Below are 23,612 nucleotides of genomic sequence, written 5' to 3' on the forward strand. Positions count from 1 at the left end.
GTACAGGACATTTTGTGTGTGACCTTAGGAGGTCCTTGACTTCCCTAAAGCCCATCAGAGACTACTGGTTTCCTGCTGTAGAAGTCTGGGTGGGATAAGTGTTTCAGACAGAAAAGTACGTTTACTAAATTTTTCTCTTTTCTTTTTTAGTTTAAGTATGGAAAAATTTCTTCCAAACACAATGGGAGCGTGAAAAAGGGTGTTATTTTTGCTACCTATTCTTCCCTTATTGGCGAAAGTCAATCTGGCGGGAAATACAAAACCAGGTTAAAGCAGCTTCTGCATTGGTGCGGCGATGACTTCGATGGAGTGGTATCCTTTGCAGCAGACATTTTTATATTTTTTATGATGCAATAGTTAACGTAAGGATAAACATCTGGAAAACAGGAATCTTGAGATTAAATAAACATATTGCTGGGACGACAGCTCTAACGATGACGTAGAGTCCATGGGGATCAGAAAGTTGATTCCATTTGTTGCTGTCATGTAGGAGGGCGGCGTTTTAAGTTCCTGGTGTAGGAGCATGTTACTCGGTATGGGAAACGCCGAATACTGTGCTTCCCTCCTGGGGCTTCACGTTGCACATTTACCTAGTGAAGTGTCTGAGAAGACTGAGGGGGGAAAACTGTCGACCTAGTGATTTCTAGACCTGTTCGCTCGCACCTACCTTTACGATCCTGCACGGGGAGCACCAGTATTCAAAATGCTGATCAAGCTGGTTACCAGTCGTGCTGCTGCTAACAAAATTCACCCACATTATCTGTGTGGTGGACATTTCTTGCCGTGGTGGATCCTTTTCTCCATTGTAATTAAGAATTAAATATCTGGTTAAGATAAGTACCAAATTCAGTGAGTGCCTCTGAGACTTGAGAGTGTGGGGCTGAAATCAAGGAGAGGCACAGGGAGGGCTTCATTTATGTTTGTAATCTTAATGAAAAAGAAAATGATCTGAAGCAAAATGTGTTAAGGTTTGACAAAGCAGGATGATAGGTGTGTGGGTGTTAGCAAAAAAAGTTAACGCCTAGGATTTTATTATCAGCAGCGTCTTTTCTCCTAATCTTGAATTTTACCCAAGGGCCACCACCCCAGAAATCTTGGATGTCTGTCACAGCCTCAGAGAAACAAAAGTTTAACTTCCTGAAAGATTGGAGACACGTGCTGCTAATGAGATGTGTTCCTTAATTCATTCCTTACAGATAGTGTTTGATGAATGTCATAAAGCAAAAAACTTATGTCCTGTTGGTTCCTCGAAGCCGACCAAGACAGGCTTAGCAGTTTTAGAGCTTCAGAACAAATTGCCAAAAGCCAGAGTTGTCTATGCTAGTGCCACTGGTGAGTAGTTAGTTATTTAGAAACAGATGTGTAAGTTATTTTTTCAGTTATAGCATGACTTATTTTGGGTTTTCCAGGTGCTTCTGAACCACGAAACATGGCCTATATGAACCGTCTTGGAATATGGGGTGAGGGAACACCGTTTCGAGAATTCAGTGATTTTATTCAAGCAGTAGAACGGAGGTAATGCAGCTTACAGTATGCTCTGTTTGTTCTCGGTAGCAATCTAAGAGATGTATTATTGCTAAAACTTCTTTCACGCATGTTAACGCCCTACTATATTTAATGATAGTTACTGTGTGTTTTAATTTTATTCAGAGGTGTTGGTGCCATGGAAATAGTTGCTATGGATATGAAGCTTAGAGGAATGTACATTGCTCGACAGCTGAGCTTTACTGGAGTGACCTTCAAAATTGAGGAAGTTCTTCTTTCTCAGAGCTATGTAAAAATGTATAACAAAGCAGTCAAGCTGGTGAGGATTTTTTTCTTAATTCATAGTATTTTTAAGGCACCTGATAACGTTTGGTAGTCACTTTTGTTCAGTGTGGTGCGGGTCAGCCCACAAGAATATTTTTCAGCTATAAAACAACAGATAAATCATCAGATCTTTATTTTTCTAAAAGTTCAAGCTTTCTCTTTGCTAATTTATGAAAAACAGCTATTTATTTCAGTTGCACGGTTTTAAAAATCACAACGTAACTGTTTCCTAAAATGACCGCATCGGTTAATAAGAATTTTCGGACAACCGTAGGTGAGCGTCCTAAAGAACGTGTTTAGAGAGTCCCAAGTTCACTGCATGTGCTTTATTAAGTTAATGTTAAATATTAAGTCTTGAGCTTAACATTATTTTGATTAAATTAGTCATTTAAAAAGAGTTTACACTCAAAGATGAAATACCTAAACTGTCGATCGTGCATCTTCAGTGGGTCATTGCCAGAGAGCGATTTCAGCAAGCCGCGGATCTGATCGACGCCGAGCAAAGAATGAAGAAGTCCATGTGGGGTCAGTTCTGGTCTGCTCACCAGAGATTTTTCAAGTACTTGTGCATAGCATCCAAAGTTAAAAGGGTCGTGCAGCTGGCTCGAGAAGAAATCAAGAATGGAAAGGTAAGTTGGACAGCACATTAAATGACTGATCCTTTGGTTATATTTTTTTCTAAGTCTTTTGGGTGTTGAGGTTTTCTACTTGTAAAGTCTGCTCTTTCTAAATGATAGTTGTAAAAGAATGAATGTAGTTAAGACTTTAAAAAAATATATTTTTTAAAGTAATAAAAGTAATGCATGGTTATAAAGAATTTAGATAGCTCAAAAATGTATTAAAAATAATAAACACAACTGTGATTTGGCCATCCGTAGGTATAACGACTGATAACGTGGATGTATATTGCCTTAAGGTTTTTTTCTTTTTGCTGATACGTATCTACTTAAAGCACAAAGAACTCGGGCAGGGGCTTCAGTTGTGTCCACTGCTATAATCCTGTTTCCTAGCTAAGTTTTTTGTACATAGCGTGTCTCAAATGTATGTAGGATTAAAAAATGAGCACACATGTACAGTAATGGGTCATTCTTTTTTGAAAATTTTTTTATTAAATATTTAAAATATGTCTTAAATCACATGTGTAGTTCCGTTTATAATTAATATGTTTTCTTTTTTCTTCAGTGTGTGGTAATTGGTCTGCAGTCTACAGGAGAAGCTAGAACATTAGAAGCCTTGGAAGAGGGCGGGGGAGAATTGAATGATTTTGTCTCAACTGCCAAGTAATGTTTTTGGTTTTGTGTTTTTACTTGGATTAATTTAAATGTTAGAACTCCATAGAGGCAAAATTTTTGATTGATCTGTGTCATCTTTTAAAGTTTTTCTGATCTTAGCTTTTGCCATTCTGTGTGTGTCTGTGGGAAACAATAACCGAAATGCTGAAATGTTAAGCATTTTGACAATATTATGCCCACTATTTGGACTGCAGAAGGAGCTTGATTTTTGTTTGTCTTGTACATCTTAGAAATCTGTGACAGCTGGGTTTAGTTTCAGTTTTCGTTTCGCCTTTGTGTATTTTGAAATTACAGTTTCAGTAAGTATATAAGCAGTAAGTATAGTTTGCCCCAGTTTTGTAAGCTCTAATGCAAGTAGTCATGAAATATTTTTTAAAAGTTTTAAAAAATATTTTAGGCATTGTTTTTTATTTTTATTTTTTGCTTAACCTGCCAATTCTAACTGGTAGTATAATTAACAAAATAACCTTTGCCACCATCCTGTCTCTTGGGCATAGAGACAGGATGGTGGCAAAGGTTATTTTGCTCCTTTTAAGATGGATATAAATAAAAAGCAAAACATGCTCATGCTAATCTGTACTCTTCTGTACTTGTGTATATGGTACTGCCCGGTCTGAAATGGTACCACTAGTCACATGTGGCTACTGATCAGGTGAAATGGCCAGTCCAAATTAAGATGGGCTGTAAGTATGAAATACACACCAGGTTTCAAAGACTTAGGAAAAATAACATAAAACAGCTCATCGATTGATTACATGTTGAAGTGATATAGTGAGTTAAATAAAATATTAAAATTAGAAAGTGTAAAAACTGCATTTTTTTGTGGAGGGGGAGTTTAGCTTGCATTATATTGCACTTAGGTAGCCTTGGCCTAGAATATTAAAACTCATTTGAGCTTGATTATAAATGTTTCATAAGATTAAACAAAGTATATTCATTTTTAAGAAGTATTTTCAGTAAGACTATATGTAATATTTTATAAATTGAACCACTCATTGTCACTCTCTTTCTCTTGCAGAGGGGTGTTGCAGTCACTTATTGAAAAACACTTCCCTGCTCCAGACAGGAAAAAACTCTATAGTTTGCTGGGAATCGATTTGACAGCTCCAAGTAACAACAGTTCACCAAGAGATAGTCCTTGTAAAGAAAATAAAATAAAGAAGCGGAAAGGTGGGTATTTTTTTTTTAATGATATTCAAACAAGTATAAATTTGAGCATGTGGAAGCAGATATATTTTGGGATTTAACTGCGTTCCTCGAATTGGCAAGTGGGAGCATATTTTCACTGTTGCTCATGTAGTTTTGAATGTACAAGAAACCCCTTGTTTTAAATTAGAGCTTGAACAGTTTGGCTGGTGCTGGGCACTGGTACGCACTGGCCATACGAGGAACCCATGCGAAAGCAGGTCTTACTTAGTGTTTTAGTTTTATAGACAGAAAACTAAGGCACAGAAAGGTTAAGAGGTTAAGGAATTTTCTCAGATTCACACAGCTAGTGGGTGGGTGTGTTAGCCATTTCATGGTGCTGTGCTTGCTAAGCTGCTAGACTCTCAGAGGTTACCTTCTCAGGCTCTGTCTACACGGTGATGATAACTTCCTATATCGTGAAGACCTGGTGCTGTGTGTTGTAAATGCAGTGCCTCATATTTTAACCCTCTTTCATTTATTCTAAGAAATACATTTTTTTATATTTTTAACGTGCCTGAAAATAGGTTGGTTATTTTAGTGTGTTTGGCAATATTTTTTATTTTAGTGACACATTAGTAATGGTGTGTCGTAGAATCAGTGCCGTCTTAAATATGTGAACTTTTTAATGTTCTTAGTTTTGATTGGTTTGTTCCGGGTATCTTTTTTGAATATATTCACTAAGAATCCAGATCAGCACCTTGTTTGGCTTTTAAAAATGAAGTATTAGAGATCGTTTATCTTACAGTACAATTGACCCTTGAACAACACGGGGCTTAGGCGTACTGGCCCCTCACACGGTTGAAAATCTGTACAACTTTTGACTCCCCCCAAACTACTGATAGCCCACTCTTGACCTTCCAGAAGCCTTACAGATAGCATAAAGAGTCAGTTAACACAATTTTGTATGTTACATATATTACATACCACGTTCTTACATAAACTAAGGTAGAGAAAGAAAATGTTAAAATCATACAGAAGAGAAAATGTTTTTTGGTGTTTATTGGAGAAAATCTTTGTGAAAGTGGACCCACACAGTTCACACCTGTGTTGTTCAGGGGTCAGCTGTGTTCTGTATTTTTTAAGTATTTTATTTTTTAAGTATTCTATAAAACTATGATGATGAGGCCTCACCTCAACCTGATACACAACTAAATTATAATAATGCCAGAGGTTCCGTTTTATCTCTGTTGTCCAGAATTTATTTTCAAACTTGAGCACTTGGAGGCATTCTTGAGTTTGTACTTATATATCTAGTTTCTTCTTAAGAATAATTGAACGTAACCTGATTTCTTATGTGAATCCAAAAGGTTAGTGCTTGTTTGTGAATTTTATTGTTTTTTTTGTTTGTTTTATATTTATTCAGATTCTTTGCCCATGAATTTTATTTGTTTTTTTCTACTTAGTAGATATTTTTCTTGTACAGTTCTCATTTGAATTAACTCGTGAACTAGAGTGTAATTTCCTGGAGTTTTAAAACAGTGTGTTGGGCTCACTCTCTTGTTTGGGTTTGAGGGTAGGTGAAGAAATAACTCGAGAAGCCAAAAAAGCACGAAAAGTAGGTGGCCTTACCGGTAGCAGTTCTGATGACAGTGGAAGCGAGTCTGATGCCTCTGATAACGAAGAAAGTGACTATGAGAGCTCTAAAAACATGAGTTCTGGGGATGATGACGACTTCAACCCATTTAGAGACGAGTCAAGTGAGGATGATGAAGACGGTGAGTTCCTGACCGTGTTCAGCGTCAACAAAAGGGCAGTTACAGCTTTGTATTTTAAATGGGACGTTGTATTAAAACCTTTTTTTCTGTGAAGTACAAATCATCCCCCAGTCTTAGATTTTGCTTGGTGGAGGGCTCCAAACTCATCTGCCTTACGTTAAGCTCATTTATGTGGGATGACCACCTCAATCTTGTGCAGTTATTTTTAACCTCAAACCATGAACTTGTGCCTCATGGTGTATGGATGAACTGGACCACTGTGGTTGGTGATCATTTACAGGTTATCAGTTAACAATACAAAAAAATTCAAGGCTTTCCTTTGAAGGTTCTGCACTTGTTTTAACACAAATGATTTGACTCAGTCTTTCCTTAAATTTTCAGATCCCTGGTTAATCAGAAAAGACCACAAGAAAAACAAAGATAAAAAAAGAAAGAAAAGCATAGATCCAGATTCTATTCAAAGTGCCTTATTAGCATCAGGTCTTGGATCAAAACGACCTAGTTTTTCCTCTACACCAGTTATTTCGCCTGCTCCTAACAGCGCACCAGGTATCCACATGGAAGCTTGCTTTGTCTGTGGAATGTGCTTTTAAACAAAACAGGTGTTTAAACTTTGTACTGACTTTTAACAAATGCACTTTATCTAGCTAACAGCAACACCAACAGTAACAGTAGCCTTATAACAAGTCAGGATGCCGTGGAGAGGGCCCAGCAGATGAAGAAAGACCTGCTGGATAAACTAGAAAAATTAGCTGAAGACCTCCCTCCTAATACCCTGGATGAACTTATTGATGAACTTGGTGGCCCTGAGAATGTCGCCGAGGTAAATATGACTTGATCGTGGCTCGCTCGGTAATTTTTTGCCACTTGTTCAACCCTGTAGAATGAGTGATATTTTGGGTATTGTCACATAATCTTATTTGCTCCTGAGGTCTTAGAACCCTGTTCTCTAGCTCTCATCCTAGGGCCAGTATCGAGTGTCTGCCCCAAGACACCGATCTGTCTGTTACTGTGCCGTCAAGCAGCAGCCTTTTGTGGTCATCGCCATGCATCTTTTTCCACTGGAATTTGAACTTTTCAAAATCAAAGACTGTGTCGCAATGTTCTCTTTGCCACAGTGCCCCGTGCCGCATAGGCTGCGCAATACAGTTGGCTTCTTCATCCCCTTCCGTCTCACACCGAGACGCTCTAATGGGGTAGTCTCAAGTACCCGAGTCAGATGCCTTAATTATAAGTGACACTGTTTGGCTTTGCAGATGACTGGCCGCAAGGGGAGGGTTGTAAGCAACGATGATGGAAGCATATCTTATGAGTCAAGATCTGAACTTGATGTCCCTGTGGAAATACTAAATATCACGGAAAAACAAAGATTTATGGATGGAGATAAGGTACGTTTTTCTGGGATGCTGTTTAATGGTGAGAATACTGCCCTATACATTTAGACATTTAGTTTAATCTTTACATAAGTCATTTTTCTTTTCCTATAAATTATGTTGAATGTTGCTATTCTACATTTTTTTAGTAATTGCACATAATCACTAAACATTCTGCATGTTTTCTCATGAATTGTAATAAGTATTTTTTATTTTGTGCACAGAATTAGATGTTGGCTCTTGATGGCTTTGGAGGCTTCTGAAATCTTTAATCAGAATACTAAAATACTACGTTCTCTCTGGTCACCTTAGTGGCACTACATTTAATGCTACACGGTAGTGTCAGTCCAGTTTTGAACCTAGAAAAATTAAGTGTGCCCAGATGACTAGTACGTTTTGGTTTTGCTGTTTCTGTTATTGCTATGCCATGTTATATTAGGATGGTTTACTCCAAACGACTGGTGGATTGAACTTGCACCTGACCTCTTAGAGAGACCTTGGTTGCCTCCAGAGGCTGTGTCTTTCTATAGGCTCTTATTGTTAAGTAAACTTCATCAGTCAAGATAGTTGGATCCGTTTTTCCTCCGTCAAGGTGGAATTGCGATAAGTATTTGCTGATGAGATTGCTAAAAAGAGGTTGCCCCGCACGACCTCCTCCCTTGATCTAAAAAAGGAGGACTAAAATCTCATTTCTTTACCCCATTTCGCATTAGATTTCGATGGATTTTTCTGTTTTGCAATTAGAAAATAGGCGTTAGTTACCACCATCAAAATTGTCTTTCAAATGTATTGAAAAGCTCATGTTACACATTTTAAAGATTGTAGGTAGAGATAGTATCAGTTATTTCATATACTTGGTTCATGAATTTCGGGCCATACGCGTTAGGAGTTGTATTAGTTGGAACCTGTTTTGGCTGAGAGGTGACAGGAGATCCAAAATCATATTGACTTGAGCAAGGTGGGCATTTATTTTCCCGTGTACACTTGTTCCATGTATGGACAGGCCAGGGCTGGCATGGCCCCTTGAAGAGCAGGCCTCTTCGGCTGTGGTCCTTTAATTTGCGAGCCTCCACTCCCAAGTTACTTCCCTGTGAGACGGCCGTTTCACATTCATCCATCACACTTCCACATTCCAGCCAGCAGAGGAGAAAAGAGAAGGACATGGTTTCAACTTTTAAGGACAGTACCTAGACGTTGGTCACATCACCTACAACCTGCAGGCTAGAGTGCCCACGCTTGGCTGCAAGGAGATTGGGAATGCAGCCTTGATTCTGGGCAGCCATGTCGCAGGCTAAAATTGGGGTTTCTGTAACTTAGAAAGAAGGGGAGACTAGGCATCGGTGGACCCCCAGTAGTCTGCCTGAGGACCGTAGATTTCTTCCCTGCTTGGCTTTGTGCGGAGATGATCTTTTCCCCCACTTAACTTTTTGTGCAGAACATCGCTATCATCTCCGAAGCTGCCAGCTCAGGTATTTCGTTACAAGCAGACCGGAGGGCTAAAAATCAAAGGCGAAGAGTTCACATGACTTTGGAATTGCCATGGAGCGCCGATAGAGCGATTCAGCAATTCGGTAAGTTTGTACACTGAATTTCACTGGGGAAATATGTACACTCAAAATCTGTATTTAATGTCAGACATCTTAGAACTCGAGATGTGTAGATTTTGGAGGTGTTCGTGTATTGCATATACCTTAAAATAGTGCGTCATGAATTCGTACCTATTTTAGGAGACGTGAAAGATCTGCAGTGGGATTTCCTGGGGTTCGTTGCATTAAATCCAAGGGCAGGGCTCCTCGGAGTGTCTGCATTATGGACCTTTAGGACGTAGACAGTTCATGTTAGAGCACTTGCCACTTCGGGTTCTTTTCAGCCCTCGGTGGCTTAACCGAGGGCACATTACTCCTCCCTTCTCTTCATATTCATGTCCCTGTTATCTGGAGATTTTAAAAAACAACAATTTTGGGTGAATCCAGAGCAGCTGTGTATCAGCAACATTGTCATTAACCAGACTGGAGCAGCGGGAGTCACGTGCTTATCATTTCACAGTTTTGTGGCAGTTTTTGTTCCCTTGTAAGGGGAGACATTGTTCTGAATGTGGCTGTTGTTCAAGTCAGTGTTTTGATTTCCTACTTTTTGGGGAGTTATGGTAATTGTTACATTCTTTAATTTTCCTCTTGTTTCAGGGTTTCTGGATATCAGCTTAGTGTTGAAAGCTAAGAATAGATCTCAGAATACTTTGTATGTAGTGAACACAATCTGATTTGTTTTTGATGTCATTTCAGGACGAACTCATAGATCAAACCAAGTTACTGCTCCCGAATACGTCTTTCTGATTTCTGAATTGGCAGGAGAACAGAGATTTGCATCTATTGTTGCCAAAAGACTTGAGAGTTTGGTAAGTTTTTGAGTTGTATAGATGCATATAAAAGAAGGTGTGTGTTATCTGTCTTCCGTTCCTTGACTGGAAATTGTGCGTTTTGATAGGGGGCACTGACACATGGCGATAGAAGAGCAACAGAATCTAGAGATCTGAGCAGGTTCAACTTTGATAATAAGGTACGTTTCAGCTTCCAGTGGCCCTGCAAACTTGTGTCTGTCACGAACAAAAGTGAAAGTGGTTACAGTTTAAACCTTTAAAACTGCCTCTTATGGTTTTGCTGTAAAACCATGGTTTCCTGTAAGACAGGCTTCCACATATCAGTTCGATCTTTAGAGATCAACTCTGTAATGCAGTCATTTTTTCGTTCCTTTTGGAAAATAGGAATATAATTTATACTTGTGAATGAATCGAGTATGATACCCCAGAAGTAAAGGAAGTTATTTATTAATCGAATGCTCGCTGTGTGTAAGGTATGAACTGGATACTGGGCATTATAAAATACATATAAAGATAATTTAGTCCTGCTGTTTTTGAATCTTTGGTACAGTTAGTGTTTATAGAGCTTAGTGGGTCATGTGATTGAAGAGTATTCAAATACTGAAACTGGATAATTGTTGTTGTTTTTATTACAGTATGGAAGAAATGCTTTAGAAATTGTCATGAAATCTATTGTAAACTTAGATTCTCCTATGGTATCGCCACCTCCAGACTACCCTGGAGAATTCTTTAAAGGTAATTTTTTAAAATAAGCATAACAGAGGGAAGTGAGTACCACCAGCAGGAGGTACTAAAACCTATTGTGACGTGCATCGTTGTTTTTAGACTTCTTTGGACTGTAAATTACTCAAAAGTTAGAAATTGAAGGTTCTCAGACACCTAAGTTGACCAATTATAATAAAGCATTAGGTTTATTAAATTTCATTCAAATCAAGTGCTTTTGCTCTTGACAGCTTATTACGTGTTATTACTGGATTAATAGAGGAAAATGGTTTTGTTAGATTAAGATCACTATGCCAAATAGCTTTTAAAATTTAATTTTGAAGCTAAAGTACCTAGGTAAAAACCTGTGGAGATCGGCGGGGGTGTAAGTGCAACGAAATTAGCCGTGTGTTAACACTTGTTAAAATCGGGTTATGAGTACCTGTTTGATTATAGAATACTTTTTACATTTGTATGTGTTTGGAAATTCCTATGTTGAAAAAAGGAAGTTCTAGGTAGTGTTATAGAAATTTTTTGACCTATCCTGTAATCTGTAGAGTATATTTTACCCTATAAACGTAAGAAGTCTAGGTGATTTTAGTAGCTCAAGAAACTATGAAAATATTTTGGAAAATAAATAGATGTCAGATATTTGAAATATTGCTGTTGAGTTAGCATTTCTCACTAGGAAGTCCTTCCCAGTCAAAGCAGCATTTAGTTGGTGGCAGTCCATGTTGACATGCCTGTCGGGGTGCTTAGCATCACGGAGGGCATTTACCAACAACAGAAACAAAGCCTTGGCCCTGTTCCTCCTTCCCTCCTTTCTCCCTCTCTCTCTCCCTCTCTCTCTCCCTCTCTCCCTCCTCTCTCCCTCTGTCTCTCTCTCTCCCTCTCCCTCTCTCCCTCTGTCTCTCTCTCTCTCTGTCTCTGTCTCTCTCTCTCTCTCTCTGTCTCCGTCTCTGGTTTTTGCTCTTTTTTTTGGTCATTGGAAGTAGTGGCACAGATAACTCTCCGCTTTATTCCTAATTTTTTGAAAGTGCATGTCAATCATCTTAAGTAATGGAAGGAATCTAAAAGTGTGTAATGAAGAGTCAGTCCCCTCCCCTTAACTTCCGCCCGCCGAGATCACAGATGTTAACAGCCTGAACTGGGGCAGCCTTCTAGCATCTTTTCTCTGTGTTCGTCTAAACGCAGAGCTTTTCTTTTAAATGTTACTCATGTTACTTGCTATGTACTTTGCTCAATACATCACAGACTCCCTTACAAGTCGGCGGCTGTATCACTAACACGTTTTTAATAGTCGCATAGCATTCTATAGCTAGCTTACGTAACAGCTGCTTAATCATTCCCTCATTGATATTCAGTTGGTTTTCCCTTTTTTTTGCCATAACAAGTAGTGCTGAATTTATACAGCTATCCCTCTATACAGGTAATTCCCCCCACCCCCCACCCATCGGATGGGTCCCCAAAGGAAGAGTTATTGCAGTAGAGATCTTTGGCCACGTAATTGTCACCCACAGAAACAACAATTTTGAGCCTGTAGCAGTGTGTTGGCTGATGAAATGAATGCGTACCTAGGATATCGTCGTGCTTCCTATTGACCCTTTTCTCTCCCTTGTTCTGCAAGGCTGAGTTTGAGCCTGAACCCCAGGACTTATACAGACTCCGCAAACTGCCCTCCTAGTAACACAATTCAGAATACACTGTCATATTTGCTTCTGTTGTGCATCACCTTGTCGATACTGATAAGTAAGGTTTGGGAAAAAATGTTACATTCTTATTTATACTGTTATTTAAGGTAGTATTATTCTGCTGCATGTTCAAAATTGTTTAGATTTTGTGGGGATAACTGACCTCCACTGCCAGAGATGCTGTTGGGAAGATATTTTCTTGAACTAACAGTATTGAGGCTTGAGTACTGCGGCGTTTCAGAGGGCCTCAAGATCTTTGAGGACTGTGGGTTCCTTTTAATTCAGTTAATAGAAAGTGTGGACAATACGCAGTGTCTGAAAGCTAGAACTTGATCTCATCTGTTTAGTCAGGTAACAGCTTATCAACCTCTGAGGTTTTTTTTATAAACTCGCTTTCCTGCAGATGTCCGGCAAGGGCTCATAGGAGTTGGCCTGATCAGCGTGGAAGACCGCTCGGGAATCCTTACTCTGGACAAAGGTGATGGTGCTGGTTTGTATGCGCAGAGCCGGTGCTGCGTCGTTAAAGCCCGTTCTGCGGTTTATGCTTGTCTGTGTGAACGGGACGCTTCAAGTCCGGAGGTCTCAGTCTCCTGTTACTGCTTGCTCAAAAAGCACTCTGGGTGGCTTTTCCCTGCTGTGGTTATGCAGAAGAGATCAATCTCAGAGATCAGACAGATCCCCAACCTGTCCATACAGCAGCAGTTCCCACCCCAGATTGCACAGGTGATCGGTTGTCACGTTTTCTAAAACGTGCTGAACCGAGGCTGGTGCTCAGACGGGCTGTCTCCCAGAGCTCCCAGGTGTTCAGGTGGCCACAGTGGCACATAACATCACTGACTCATAGTACTCACAGCTCTGCGAGTTAAGAGTCGGTGTTGGTCAAATACAGAGTGACGAAAGGTTACTTGACTTTGGGTGGTGAACACAACGTGATGTACAGATGACATATTTAGCATTGTACACTTAAATCTATATAATTTCATTATCCAGCGTCACCCAATAAGTTTAATAAGATTAAAAAAAAATAATGTTGGAGAACAAACATTCCTATGTGTTAAATTGTGTTGATACTTTTAGTAAGTGAGGTTGAAGATGCAAAATTCAATTGGGCAAACATGGCCTTTGCGCACGTACTGTGGTCGTGGTGATCACTTTAACTAGAAATGGTCAGATCGTAGCTGCACTGTGAGCAGTGCAGGAGTTGTGGCGGAAGGCCAGAGGAGAGAGTGAGACTTGGACTAAGCTTATTACATGCGTGCATGTTTAATTGCCATTCAAATGCATTAAATCTCTCATATGATCTTGTCATTGCAGATTATAACAACATAGGGAAATTCTTAAATAGAATTTTGGGCATGGAGGTGCATCAGCAGAATGCACTGTTTCAGTATTTTGCAGACACACTTACTGCAGTTGTTCAAAATGCCAAAAAAAATGGAAGATACGATATGGGAATCTTAGGTAAGTGGGGGAATGTTTTAAATGTCATGTGCATTCCTGATAAAATGTTCCTTTTACATTTATATGCTGCTTTTTCTTGTTCAAGATCTTGGTTCTGGAGATGAAAAAGTGAGGAAAAGTGATGTTAAGAAGTTTCTGACTCCGGGATATTCAACCTCTGGGCATGTAGAGCTATACACGGTAAGTTTGGAAAACGCGTCGATCCAGCGTGACGCCCTTCTGTGGTCGGCACTCACAGCAATGTTATTGTTTCTTTTATAGATTAGTGTAGAGAGGGGAATGTCCTGGGAGGAAGCTACCAAGATTTGGGCAGAGCTAACAGGACCAGATGATGGCTTTTACTTGTCACTGCAAGTAAGACTTTTTCCTTTAAATGTGAATTGTTCAGAAGTGTGTTTTCATTGCCAGCATTGAGATTCTCTGCTTTGTGCCTATTTTCCAATTATATTTAGTTTTCTTTGTTTTGGTAATTAATCATTGTAATTGTGAGTTTGTCCATTTATGTACATTTTCACTTAATATATTTGAGGAATGTTGTTAGATGTAGTTTTTTAAATTAATTTTTTTTGAGCAAATTGAACTTTTTAAGTAATATCATGCCTTCCTTACTCCTAATAATGCTTTACGTCTAAAAGGTTCATTTTAACTACTTTTATTTAGGGTTTGCCTGTGGACAGAGCTAAGGAGGGAGAAATGTATGTGTGTGTATATACTTGTACATTTACATATAGACATACACACACACATGCGTACATCCATACAGAGCACAGTATCTTAAATTCATATTTTTAGTTCTTTTCAAAATCATGGAATTTTTATCTCATGTCTTCTCTGATATTTAGTTGTTTTCTTTCTTTTTTATTAGTAATTCTTATTCTCCAGGGCACACAGGATGGTAAATATTATCGCTACTACAATTCAGTTTTCCTGAAAATTATTTTTTTAAAAAACTATCTTTTTTGCATATCTTTTTTCCATTCTTCCATCTTAAAATGTAATCGTGCTATTCTGCATTGTCAGCATATGGCAATTACATAGTTCACTCTTCCCTTAAATCCTCATTTAATCTTAGCTCTTCAGGCAATTAATTGACATTTAATGCTCACCACTCACTTGCCCGTCCTCAGGTTAGCATCTCTGTGGTTCCTTATTGCGGAGCCCGTTCTGTAGTGGATGGGTCTCTCACGAAGGAACTGCTGCTGTATGGATGGGAGCCTCACGCCCTGAGGTCTCGCATGCCTCTGGGTTTGTTCTTTTATACTTGAAAGACAGTCTTACCGAACGTGAGACTGAGATCTTCAGTTCACATTTTCTTTCCTTGAATTCTACTTAAATATGCTACAAATTCTTCTGAGAAAGAGTCGCCGTTAGAGTTTGATGAGCGCTGATTTCTTTCTCTCTTTAATTTAATTATTCTTTCTGTCTGCGTGCCGCAGTACTCTCGCTCTCTGAAGGCCGGTAGTTCTCTTAGAACATACGTTGGCAGTAGTCGTTCTTGTCAGTATTCTCAGGTACGCGATACGCTCTTTCAGTGTGTAGTTTCACATCTTAGTATTTCAGGAAGTTTTCGGAATCATTTTTATTTGCAGAATGTTTAGTATTCTATTTCCTTGAATTTCTCCTTTATCAGGCAGGACTCCTTTTATCCATTATTGGATTCTTGTCCATCTTTACTTTGTTTTCGCTTGACTCCTTTTTATCTCTTCATTTCTTTTTCATTAACAGCTTTATTGAGATATAATCCATATACCATCCAATTCACTCACTTAAGTGTATAATTGTGATTTTTGGTATATCGCATTGTTAATTTTTAAAATCGCGGTGAAGTAACAATAGTTGCTGTTTTAACCATGTTTAAGTGTATAATTCAGTGGCATTATTTTCACAGCATTGTGCAACCATCGCCACCATCTATAAACTGAGTTTAACAAGGTCTCACCAAGATAGTAAGACTATGACTGTTAAACAGCCGCTCTCCTTCCCCCTCCCGCAGCCGCTGGGAGCGTCTGATCTCCTCTCTCTCTCTCTGAGTTTGCTCTCCTAGGTACCTCACGTACTTGGAATCAGCCACATTTGTCCTGTGCCCGGCTGCTTTCATTTAGCGCAGTGCTTTCAAGGTTCTCCCATGTCATAGCATGTGTCGGAATGTCATCGCTTTTTGTGACTGAATACTATTTCATTGTATGTATGTACATATTTTGCTTTTATTTGCAAATATTTATTGAATGACCAGCTGTACATGAAGACCTGGTTCAAGATGTAACCGCATAAAGTAGAGCACATATGATGATGCCACAGGCAGGTGAGACCATCAATCAATAAGCCCTCTGGAGCAGGAGTACTGAACGTTTTGATAAAGTCAGATAGTAAATATTTTTAGGTTTTGCAGGCCATACATGGTCTCTGCTTTGTGGTTTTTCCCCCCCCACCCTTCTACCCTCCCATTGTTCGTAAAGCTTTGGAGCCTCAGGCCGGATTTGGTCCACAGGCCTGGTTTACTAGTCACTGATCCAAGAGCAAAGTGCTCGAACCGGATCTGGCTCCTGGTTGGTTGGTTGGTTGGTTGTTTTGAAAGTCTTCCTGAGATAATTGTAAATTCAGATGAGGTTTTAAGAATTAATACAGAGAAATTACTTGTACACCAATTTTCCCGATGGTAGTATTTTACAAAACTATAGTACGATGTCACAACCAGGATATTGACATAGTTCACGAGATTTTATTCAGATTTTCAGATTTCTCCCTTAAATGGGATCTGGATGGGCCCACATAGGGTATTGGTTACTGTTTTCGTGCAAAGTCATTGCCAGCATCTAAGCATGGCAGGTTTTGGTGAGAGTGCTGGCCCCCGCTCTCGGTACCTGCAGCCGCGGCTGGCCGTGAGGGCTGGTGTCGCTGGTGTCCCGAGAAGGGCATTGTCTAGGGAAGGACCAGCTCTTTGTCTTGGCTCCACAGCAGTGAGCAAACGTGCGTCACAGTGTGTTGCACTTGTGTTGACATTAGGAAAACCATATCAGAATCGCTTTCATTTCCTCTGTAATGTGACGGTTTATTTTATAATTATAATGAATTAATCTGACACTACCAAGTCAGATTATACCGTTATTTGCTTGAAACCTTGTGTTCTCAGTATAAATTTATTGAATGTGTCACATGAACTGATAAAAAATTTTTAATGTAATTACATAAACAATGTTTCAGATCATTTGAGCAAGTAAAAGACAAAGGCTCTTTAATATCCATGAAGAAAAAAGTGAAATATTAAGTCTTTTTCTTTTATCAAGATAGGAATTATCTTACTATAAAAATTTAGTAGCTCAACAAAGTATTCATTTCATAGAGGAGCTGGGGGAAATGTCTCTACTTTGCAACTTTTCTTTTTCTTTCAATTCCTCCCCAGAGATTTTTGCTGGGAAGCTCTTCACCATTCTTTAAAGGCGGTATCAATTAATGGAAATTAATATAATTTATAAAAGTTTATATAAAATTAATTTTCCATTCTTATTTTTCCTTTAATTGAGACTTTTTATAACTCCTTCCCCTTAGGATTTCTCTCATGAGTCCAACTTTTAAAAACTTTAAAAAACATATGTAAGTTCCATCATATCTAGTGCGCATCCTTTTCCCAATTCTGCATGCATAGGTTTCCCCTGTCGTAGCTTAGCTTTCCTGTTTACCTATCACTTGGTTAGGTGATGCTGTCTCATTTCACCCTTCAGGAAACCATAGGGGTAGGTAGCACAGATGGCTTAGATGAATTCAGAGGACTGCGAGTGATCAAAATCACCTTGGAGGTTGTATTTCATTGTAACTGAAAGGAGTAACTTTTTTAACAACCACATTAGGAAAAATTTTAAACACGGAGGTAAAAGAATTTTCCCGTGCATGCCGTTCATGCCCACTCCTTTGGGCCATGAGTCAGGCGCATGGACTGGAACGTGCAGAGTTGTCTCCACTGCACATCTGCTTTAAAGCTTGTTCCAAACAATTTTCTAAAGACTGTCATGGCCCACGACCTATGCCTTCATCTTGGTGAGTCCTTGTTAAACTGTCGTACTTTAGTTTCAAAAGATTCTGTTTGCTGCTGTGATGGTACAAAGAAAAACAAGTGTGTTTTGAGGTGTCTGGTGTCGAATCTTTATGTTTTCCCACTTTTTTTTAATAGATAAGGAACAACAAGAAAACTGCCATCTTAGTTAAAGAAGTCAACCCTAAAAAGAAGCTTTTCTTAGTTTATAGACCAAATACTGGGAAACAGCTCAAATTAGAAATTTATGCTGATCTAAAAAAGAAATATAAGAAGGTATTTTTTCTTTTGTATACTATGCTATTTGATATTTATAAATACTTATAGTAACATAGAAGCTATGTTTAAAAGTGTTTTGTGTCTATAAAATTATTTTGTTGATTTTTTTTTTCTTTGATTACTGGAAATTTTTCAGAAAATTGTCGTTTTGTTATATTAATATCTTGGTCTTAAGTTTTATCTACCATGAAGAAACTGATAAGATGATTATTTGAAATAGCTTTTGTTGTCAGGACGGGAAGCTTGCATTGCTAACTATGAAAATGAGAATTTTTTAAATAAAGAGAAGATGTGCAAGACAAATTTCTTCCAAACAACTCTTGGTTTTATTGTGAACTGCTATGTTTATATTTTGGAATGATTTCTAGAAAAATAGTGAATGACTATTTTTCTTAACATGGTTATTAGTTATTATGTTTTTATTAGTATTACCTTATACTTCTGTTCTCCTAGCCGTTGTTGCTTGTAAACAATTATAATTAAGCCAGCTATTTGAAAAATTCGTTTCATAGGAGGAACCTCATGGAAGAACTTGTATGTGGTCCTCAAATGCAGCCAGCAGCAAGGGCCAGGTTTTCTGTACAGAGATGATTTTAAGTCGGCTTTAGAGACAAGATGAGGGAGTCAGTTTGTTTAAAACAAACCTGTTTCAGTGGAATCTTTGTCTTATTTCACAGGTGGTCTCAGACGATGCCCTGGTTCACTGGTTAGATCAGTACAGTTCGTCCGCAGACACTTGTACTCATGCTTATTGGTTAGTATTTTCATGTTTCTCACCGTATTTTCCAAAGTGTAATCAAGATTTAATTAAACGTGGCTTCACTCTTTAGCAATCTGCCCCTGTGAGTACATGAACAGCTTCACCGTTGTGAGGCGTGCCTCTTTCCATCACGGGCACTCGGAGTGTGTGGACCACACGCCGTTGAGGTGGCCCCTCGCTCTTCACTGAGGCTCTGTAACCACCAAGCAGCCATTGCCTGGGAGCCTGGACGTCTGTTCTCGGTGTCAACTTTTATGTCCCTCTTTCTCTCCTTCTCTTCCTTTATTTTTTTCTTCCTCTCTTTCTTTCCGTTTTCTTTAAAGCTTTCCTGGTGTCTGAAATAGTTTTGTTTTTAAGGCTAGGTAGGGAGCTCGTAGGAGAGCACAGGTGCCTCAAGCGGCGAGCAGTAGCTGCAGGCTGTGCTGCTCGCCAGCTGGAGCTGTGGCCCTCAGGTCGTTGAGTTGTGTGCCACAGTGCTGATATCAGAGCCCGGACTGGCGTGTGTGTACACTCTGCACCCTTTAATTCTCTCACTGTTTTCTTATCCATTAACTAGGTAATGGGGTATCTGGCCCACTTTATGAACAGGGGTATAAGATACAGATGAATTTTCGCTAGATTTTTTTTAGATACTTGTAGGTAGACAAATTTGCTTTGATGTGAGCAGTGTTTTTTGTTCGTTTTCATTTTGAGAGTGAATTAGTGCTTGTTGGAAATTAGGAAAAGTCTTTAAGATTAAATACTTTAGAAGTCAACCTACAAAAGTCCTCTCTAAAACATTTGCTTTGAGTTTTAGCGAGAAAAGTGCCCTAATACTGTGTATTCACCTTGAATTAATACTAGAAAGATAATTATTGATGAATTGTGAAAAGAATTTTAACCGTAAAATTTTGACGTCTTTTTCACAGTTGTTTATAAATTTTCATATTTTTTTTGTGTGGGTGTTTGCTGAGGCCTTTCCCACAATATATTGGTAGTTTACTACAGTAGAAATAATATGCAGCATTATTTTATAAGATAGCACTGATACAGTAAACTAAAACTGATACAGATATTAAAATGACAGAGGCTTAAATGGATATCAAAATCAGTAGATCAGACCTTTTATAGGGAGTCAGTCCTCAGAAATAACTAATTTTAAAAATCAGCAGTGATACCTTACATTGGAAAGGATAATTCAGTGTGTCAACAGGATTATAATCGAAGAAACTATCAGTAAAGGCAAATGATGCTGGGGCATTTTCCACTTGAAATTTGGTAGACGTGCGGGCCTTTTCCGTGTGTCTTTGTACATAAGCTTTCCCCCCATCTCTCCTAGGCGCGGCAACTGCAAAAAAGCAAGCTTGGGATTAGTTTGTGAAATAGGCCTTCGTTGCCGCACATATTACGTGTTATGTGGCTCAGTACTGAGTGTCTGGACCAAAGTCGAGGGTGTTCTAGCGTCTGTCAGTGGCACAAACGTGAAAATGCAGATAGTTCGGCTAAGAACAGAGGATGGACAGCGGATTGTAGGTGAGTCAATTTTTTTTTTTTTTTTTTTTAAGATTAAGCTCTGGGGAACAAATCATCCTGTTTTTTACTCATTTTGTTTCTTACATCTTAGACTCTTGACACTTATGTCTAGTAGTAGGGTAGAGCTTGCTTTTATGTTCTTAAAAGGTTGAACAGAAGTTAAGCCTTTGAAAGGACAGTGTTGATTCCGGCCGAAGCCCGGTGTCGTCTTCCGTTTTATGCTGCTCTTGCTCCCCACTCCCCTGCCTCGCCGTCACTGCCTGCACAGGCTCGCAGGCTCCCTGGCGTGGGGACGCAGCTCCGCCTCTTGCCCAGATGCTCTGAAGTCTGCCGTGTGACGTTTATTGAGCCAGATCGAGACTGGAACTCAAAGCCACTGTGCACAGAGGATGGACCGGAGTCCTGCAGGCGGCAGGGGCTGGCTGTGCCCCCACCGCTTGCTCAGTTACAGGCTTCACGGGGGTCCATCCTGTTGCCACACTTTCCGCGTCGCTTCATCTTCGTCTCATTTGCAGCAGCCTTCCTCGGTCGTGTGCTGCAGATGGGCCGCCTGTGGCCAGAGTCAATTCATGGACACTTTTTTGACCCTCAAGAATTGTTGTTTTACATTTTCGTTTGAATTAGTTACCAACAGTTGAAAATCAAAGGCCTGGATTTCCATCTTCTTTTTTAAAAAGTGAAACAAAACACAGCGGCTTCTCTGGAACATGGAGCTTCTCTTCCCACGTGGGGGAGTCGGACGTTCTCTTACCCCGGGCATGCATTGCCCAGTTTGCTGAGGTCCGCACCGTGCCCACTTAGAGGTTTCCTGCCTCAGTCAGCAGTGGAGTTTGCAAACACTACCTTGGAGTCTTTTGGCTCGTGCCAGAGAAGGTGGCGTTTGACACGTTTGTGGACCTGCGAAGAGAGAGTAGCTAGGAAGGTGCTGCACTTGACCTTCTGTCCCTCCACCAAGGAGGTGGGGTGACGTGGACACAGGCACGTGCTCAGGTGTTTGTGGGCAGTGCTGCGGGGGAATCGGGTTTCCTCTGAAAGGGCTATTTCAGGTGTGAGGTATTCCTGTAGTTGTGGGGTCTCGTCCATTACACTTGGTATTACGCCCATTTGGAATTGTCTGTGATGTGTAGAACACCGTATGGTCTCCTGGATGCCACCTTCGTAAAGTCTTATTTCTAATTGCAGGTTTGATCATTCCTGCAAATTGTGTGTCTCCTCTTGTAAATCTCCTGTCAACTTCAGACCAGTCTCAACAGCTTGCGGTCCAACAGAAGCAGCTCTGGCAGCAGCGTCACCCCCAAAGCATCGCCAACTTGAGCAACGCATAAGAACAGACAGGTTTCAACATGGATGTATCTGAAATGCTGTTGAAGCTTATCATTTGCATAAAAATCAGGGACAGTTTCCAAAGAATTATAATTTTTTTCAGTTGTGCTCTCTCTAGTTAATTTTTTTGGGAATAAGGACAAACCTGGAATAGATAGCAAAGCCGAAGATGAGCAGTGCCGATGGTGGTGCATATGTCTTTCCTTTCGCTTTGCCCATGGTACTTCCCATGCGCTTCTGCTCTGGGCGAGCAGAGGGGATGTGCGCGTGCGTGTGTGTTCGTCTGTTTGTGAGTTTGTTAAAGGCTACGAACCACAGTTGGTTTAAAAACGCTTGGAACTTCCCAAACTGGCTTTACTTCATGTTACACAGTGCTCAGGGTTAACGCAGTCCATCCATGCCATTGCTGCGGGAGTTATCCCCGGACGCATGTGTTTGAGTCTATAAATATAGAACATATATATCGGTTTCTTTTTCCAACTTATTAAACACTAGGTTTATTAAAGCATGAAATGAAAGGTTGCACATCATGCGTTCAGGTTCTTTTCTAGTTTTTGTTCTGACAGTGCATGTCTTTGAAAGCATGCGTAAACAAGATTAACACAGAAGTCCGGTTACGGAGAGAAACATTTGTAGGTGTATAGCATTGGTTATTGCATTTTTATAAAGTTTATACCTGGGTGTTGCTTCTGGCCCTGTGAACCTCTCCCCCTCCCCCATTCTCCCTGCCCCAGGTTTCTTGTCAAGGTGATGAGTACAGACTTTTTTTTTTGTGATAAAATTCCTAAAAGTTCATTTTAATGTATTAATAGTATTCCTAATGAGTGCTGCAAAAATGGCTACAAGCCTGCTTTTCTCAAAATTACATTTTCCTTAACTTAAAGGTAGTTTTAGGAAGAAGTACAAATCAGCTTCCATCTTGCAAACAATCTTTTTTTTACTTCATTTTCTTAATTTGCTTTGTCACTCATAAAAAAGGAAACCGTACTTGAGCTGTAAACTAGACAATGAGGAAACACTTGAGGCTTCTGCTGTATGTTTATTTCTTGTTGTTGTTGTTACCCAGTAACTTGAATATTGTTTAATGTGTTGTAAGACATTGTAGAGTTTATCTCAAGCTGTTAAAAATGGTAATGTACAAATGTGAATAGACACTTATCTATAATATGGGTAAGTTTTGTTTTGCCTATAATAGATGTTTTATAAAAACAAGTGAGGGGACAATTGGTCTTTTTGTTTCCTTTTTTTGTTTCCTTTTTTTTTTTTTTTTTTTTTTTTTTTTTGCTTGCACAGGTTGCACTATTGAAAAATTGAGATTGTATAAACCTGGTCAAAAGCTGCAAGATGCCAGTCTTGTAGATGTCAAATAAAAAGTTCTTACCCTAATGAGAAGTGGACTCTTGCTTAGGCCCTCTCCGCCCTCAGAGGCAGTCTGTGGCGGCCATCGGCAGCCCTCGGGCGCACCCCGCGTCCCAGGTCGCCTTCGTTTTGGCTTAAAACCTACCCCTCAAAGTTGAGGCGGTGTTGAGGAAAGGGTAAAATGAGAGTACTTTTGAATGTTTATCAAGTTAAGTTCTCCTTTGTTACTTTTTAAACTTCTCTCGGAATCGGGCGCGCTGTACGTTACGTGCTAGAAAGCCGGGGCTTTGTTCCTTTAGAGCCCCAGTTTGGTCACGTCCAGTTTAGTTGTGTCAGGTTTCCCACAAGTTTTCTTTCTTTGGATTTATTTATTCTTGTTGCCTAAAAGAACAGATTGAGAATAATTTCTGTTCTTTGGCATATTTTGCCCAGCGGATGCAATTTTTTATCCTCAGTCTAGTCCTGTATCTCAGGCAGTGGTTCATACGCGTATCAACCAGTTAGTTCCCGGGCCGGGCACAGAGACCCACTTGGCAGCCAGCAGCAGCCGGATTCCACCTGCAGCAGATGCAGCAGACTTCCCAGGTCCGCTGTTTTTAACCCGGCAGCCCCGTCAGCTCCCATCATACTGAGGTGGACAGAGCTGGGGAGGGAAGCAGAACCAGCCTGCCCCTCCAGTGAGGCCACATGGCAGGGCTGGGGAAGATAGGCTCTCGTGGGTTGTTGGCCTGACTTCCCTTTTGC

At 39.8% G+C, this 23,612-nt stretch overlaps 1 protein-coding gene across 8 annotated transcripts in view; it reads left to right on the forward strand.

Moving 5' to 3' along the window:
* Positions 1–22,898, forward strand: part of SBNO1 (strawberry notch homolog 1) — a 42,959-nt gene extending 20,061 nt beyond the window's left edge. For 5 of the 8 annotated variants that reach the window (XM_039879281.1, XM_039879284.1, XM_039879282.1 and 2 more), the window contains 23 exons: positions 151–312; positions 1,197–1,332; positions 1,410–1,515; positions 1,651–1,804; positions 2,256–2,438; positions 2,992–3,089; positions 4,120–4,271; positions 5,807–6,004; positions 6,386–6,553; positions 6,652–6,827; positions 7,261–7,392; positions 8,813–8,948; positions 9,660–9,772; positions 9,862–9,933; positions 10,390–10,489; positions 12,551–12,637; positions 13,462–13,608; positions 13,694–13,788; positions 13,870–13,962; positions 17,774–17,911; positions 18,592–18,668; positions 19,993–20,186; positions 21,369–22,898. In XM_039879281.1, coding sequence (XP_039735215.1) covers positions 151–312; positions 1,197–1,332; positions 1,410–1,515; positions 1,651–1,804; positions 2,256–2,438; positions 2,992–3,089; positions 4,120–4,271; positions 5,807–6,004; positions 6,386–6,553; positions 6,652–6,827; positions 7,261–7,392; positions 8,813–8,948; positions 9,660–9,772; positions 9,862–9,933; positions 10,390–10,489; positions 12,551–12,637; positions 13,462–13,608; positions 13,694–13,788; positions 13,870–13,962; positions 17,774–17,911; positions 18,592–18,668; positions 19,993–20,186; positions 21,369–21,511 — 3,060 coding nt within the window. In that variant the 3' untranslated portion in view covers positions 21,512–22,898. The remainder of the gene's footprint in view (positions 1–150; positions 313–1,196; positions 1,333–1,409; positions 1,516–1,650; positions 1,805–2,255; positions 2,439–2,991; positions 3,090–4,119; positions 4,272–5,806; positions 6,005–6,385; positions 6,554–6,651; positions 6,828–7,260; positions 7,393–8,812; positions 8,949–9,659; positions 9,773–9,861; positions 9,934–10,389; positions 10,490–12,550; positions 12,638–13,461; positions 13,609–13,693; positions 13,789–13,869; positions 13,963–17,773; positions 17,912–18,591; positions 18,669–19,992; positions 20,187–21,368) is intronic. The other 3 variants (XM_039879285.1, XM_039879286.1, XM_039879289.1) reach the window with 1 other exon arrangement.
* The last annotated feature ends 714 nt before the right edge of the window (positions 22,899–23,612 follow it).

This window comes from Pteropus medius, unplaced genomic scaffold (assembly GCF_902729225.1).
Source record: "Pteropus medius unplaced genomic scaffold, Ma_sr-lr_union100, whole genome shotgun sequence".
NCBI lineage: Eukaryota > Metazoa > Chordata > Mammalia > Chiroptera > Pteropodidae > Pteropus > Pteropus medius.